Source organism: Abrus precatorius, unplaced genomic scaffold (genome assembly GCF_003935025.1).
Source record: "Abrus precatorius isolate BTA unplaced genomic scaffold, Abrus_2018 Scaffold7, whole genome shotgun sequence".
NCBI lineage: Eukaryota > Viridiplantae > Streptophyta > Magnoliopsida > Fabales > Fabaceae > Abrus > Abrus precatorius.
This window is the reverse complement of record NW_020874417.1, coordinates 3,730,025-3,733,294: the sequence shown is the minus strand read 5'-3', so window position 1 is coordinate 3,733,294 and position 3,270 is coordinate 3,730,025. Positions and strand designations below refer to the sequence as shown.

The window sequence follows — 3,270 nt, the reverse complement described above, 5'->3', positions numbered from 1 at the left end:
AATTTACCCTTAATTTTAATTATTTTTTATATTATTTCTTTTTATCTAAGCATGTAACCAAGTCGTTCCTACTAGCATGGTGTTACAACATGCATTCAATTCTATGAATGGATAGCATATGTTGTTGTGCGTACATCATTTGAACTGACTTGTTATTGCAATACTAATTACCAATAAATTAATTCCTAAATTATTTGATTGTATTCTTACACTGAAGACATATAAAATCATGATGTTTCACATCAGAAATAAGCTGATATATCAGAAAAGAGCAGCAGATGACAAAATTGCCTTGTTACTAAGATACTCTTGGTCTGAGGCTAAGCCTTGTCCTTCTCATAAACCATAAGCCCAATTATAATGTTAATAATGTTGATGCAAGTCACAGGAATCAAGGGGTGACCACATTAAAAGTCACCAAAAGTATATGAAGGAAAAGCACAAGAAAAGAATATGGACAGAAAAAGTTGGACCCCAAAGTATAAGCCATAAGCTGACAGCACATCCCCACGTCACATGCATTCTGTGGTGACTGGTGAGTGAAACCACAATTCACAAGAACTTTACCACTCTTCTACCAATCTTATTAATTTTAGGACCTCAAAGCTTATGATGTTCCCGCCTATTTGCAATTTGCATGCTAAATAATAATCTCACAGCCTTATAATACATTTAACTTATAGTAGAAATAATTAATAATTTAGCATCATAACTATCTCAGTGGTAGTTTAAATTGGGCCAACGTGAATCATTTGCCTTGTTCCCATTGAACTTTGAAGACTTTCTCTTGCACGCCTCAATGCATCTAGAGCTTCAAGGACACTCAAACTCACTGGTTTGGGATTACTGGTGGCATGTGATGTTGCTGTCACATTCACGGGAACTATTGCCAGAGAATTGTCACAGAAATCTGCATGATCACTCTCATTTTCTGTCACTGATGATCTTGGGCTTAAGCTGAAAAGCCTGAAAACACAGTCCCAAATTCCAAAATTGGCCGCTTTGATTAAACAAATGCAATTAACAGACAAAAATTGTTCATCTAATAGGATATGATATAAAATCACGGGATATAATTTAAAAGAAAAATATGTATAATTATAATAGTAACAAATTTGTAATTTTGATACATTAACATGTATTTTATTATGATCTCAACCGTTAATTTTTTAATCAACGCTCATAATTGCACTAAGCCAAATCTCATCTAACTGTCAGCGTCAGCACGTTCAAATTTAGTACCTGCTTTCATCATTCTTCAAATTCCCAAAGCCTGTATTCGGATCCTCACTCAGAATTTGTGGAGATGAATAACCCGGGTCTGAAATACAACTGAAATTATCAGTATTCTGAGAATCACAATCTTTGGTAGTGGATGGACTATTCTGGGTCTGAATGAGTGTTGAGGCTTCTAAAACATTGTGATTGTGAACTACATTTTGTGGCAAAGCTGGATCCTTTACATGATGTATTGCTTCATTTGCTTCTGAATGTTTGGAAGCTGAACTAATTGAAGATGACCCACAAGAATTTTCACATTTCTCTGACGAATCAGAATGCTCCAATTGCCCTATCTTGGAGGATATGTTGAAAGATTCAAGCTTCTCCTTTAAAAATTTAAGCTTTCTTTCAGCTTTATCTCTTAATTTGGTCTCTTTTCTGAGCAATTTTTCCAACTCAACCAACTGCCCACCACCCCAGAAGAATTTTTCAAATTTTTAGAGACAGAAAAAGAAACATAGAATAAAGTTTGTCAGACAAAAGGCCACACAAATAGAACACTAGAACAGCAATGTCATTTTCTTTCCTGATCTAAAAACAGTGTCACATAAAAAGTTAAGTGAAACAATTATTCAAAATTGATACTCTTTAAGTCTTAATAGATTAGATATATCATATATTACCTTGTTGCCCATCGATTCTGCTTCCTCCTTGGCTACCCTTGAAGCTTGTCTCTCTGCCAACAGTCTCCCTCTGAGGCACCCCACAGTATTCAGACTCTCATCTCCTTCCATTTTCTTGCAGCTGAAATGACCAATTGAGCAATGTCATTCCATTTTTCATGCCACTGGGATACCCCATTTCACAATGCAATTGAGAGAGAAAGAGAGACAAAAAACACACCTCCTTATGTGGTCCTTATCAGCAGCTATCACTTGCTTATAATATGCACTTTCATCACAGCAAGACTCCATCTCAGCCCTTCAGATCAGACCCAAAAGTGTGTTGAGGTTATTTTCAAATAAACAGAGAAAAGGGTAATGCGATATGACTAATGCTTTCTTAGAAAGAAGAATCCTTGTTGTGCAATGTGCATTGCAGGTTCAAAAATAAATGTACTTTGAACATTTGAAAACCTGGGGGGAATGGAATCTTGCTCACAGCTCACACAAGGTGATTTTGAAGTCACTTTCACAAAGTTACAAATAAATAATTAAATATCCACCTTCAAAGTCCAAAGTACAATGCTGTGTTTTGTGGCACTTATTGACGGTGAATAGTTTTTTTTCCTTTTTCTATGTAATAGTTAAAGAGACTTTTTGGCGTAATTTAAAAGATATTTTTTACCACATTTATGTTTCGTGTATAAAACAAACATTCATCATATATGTATAAACTGTGTAGTTTAACAGCAAAATAAAGCATAAATGTAAAATAAAAATTGAAGTTACATGTCCATTTTACAATTTTTTTTTTCTGTTAAATATGTTGAAGTTTTGCTTACATGTAGTATTTGTCTCGTATAATTTATATAGCATCAATTAAAATAACTTCTTTTGATGATTTTTTAATAAAATTCAGGTGCCCACTTTTTTTATTTTGATTTTGACTATCCACCGATCAAAATAAATAATGGCAAAACATGCCTAAATAGAAGGCTTGCGTGAAGAGATTAATGTATTAATGTATATATAGATCTTACAATGACCAAAAGGCCAAGTCCCAAAGTCATAAATTATTAATTATCAACAATGTGACTGGTTTACTATACTTTATTAATTAAAATGTTTGAAATCTGAATCTATTGTTGTGTCTTTCAAACTGTTTGAAGGATTTGGTTTTAAAAAACTATTTTAGTATCAAAAGGAAAACAAAATTCACAAACCAAACAAATTTGCAATTGCCACTCAAAATAAAAATTAAAAAAAAAAAAGAAAATATTTGTATTGAAAACTATGGCCTTGGTCGGTTTGCCCTATGCTTCTTGCAGCTGCAGGCTGCAGCAGGCACACAAGGAGAGTGTTTTGTGTGATACAGACACATATAATT

General features: G+C 33.6%; 1 protein-coding gene across 1 annotated transcript; it reads right to left on the bottom strand.

The window, feature by feature from the left end:
• Positions 1–728: 728 nt before the first annotated feature.
• Positions 729–2,288, bottom strand: LOC113870768. The gene is made up of 4 exons (XM_027507219.1): positions 2,125–2,288; positions 1,905–2,025; positions 1,243–1,685; positions 729–966 (listed from the first exon to the last, which is right to left on the bottom strand). Exons 1-4 carry the CDS (start codon positions 2,193–2,195, stop codon positions 729–731), a joined length of 873 nt encoding a protein of 290 aa, XP_027363020.1. The 5' UTR covers positions 2,196–2,288.
• Between the last annotated feature and the right edge of the window lie 982 nt (positions 2,289–3,270).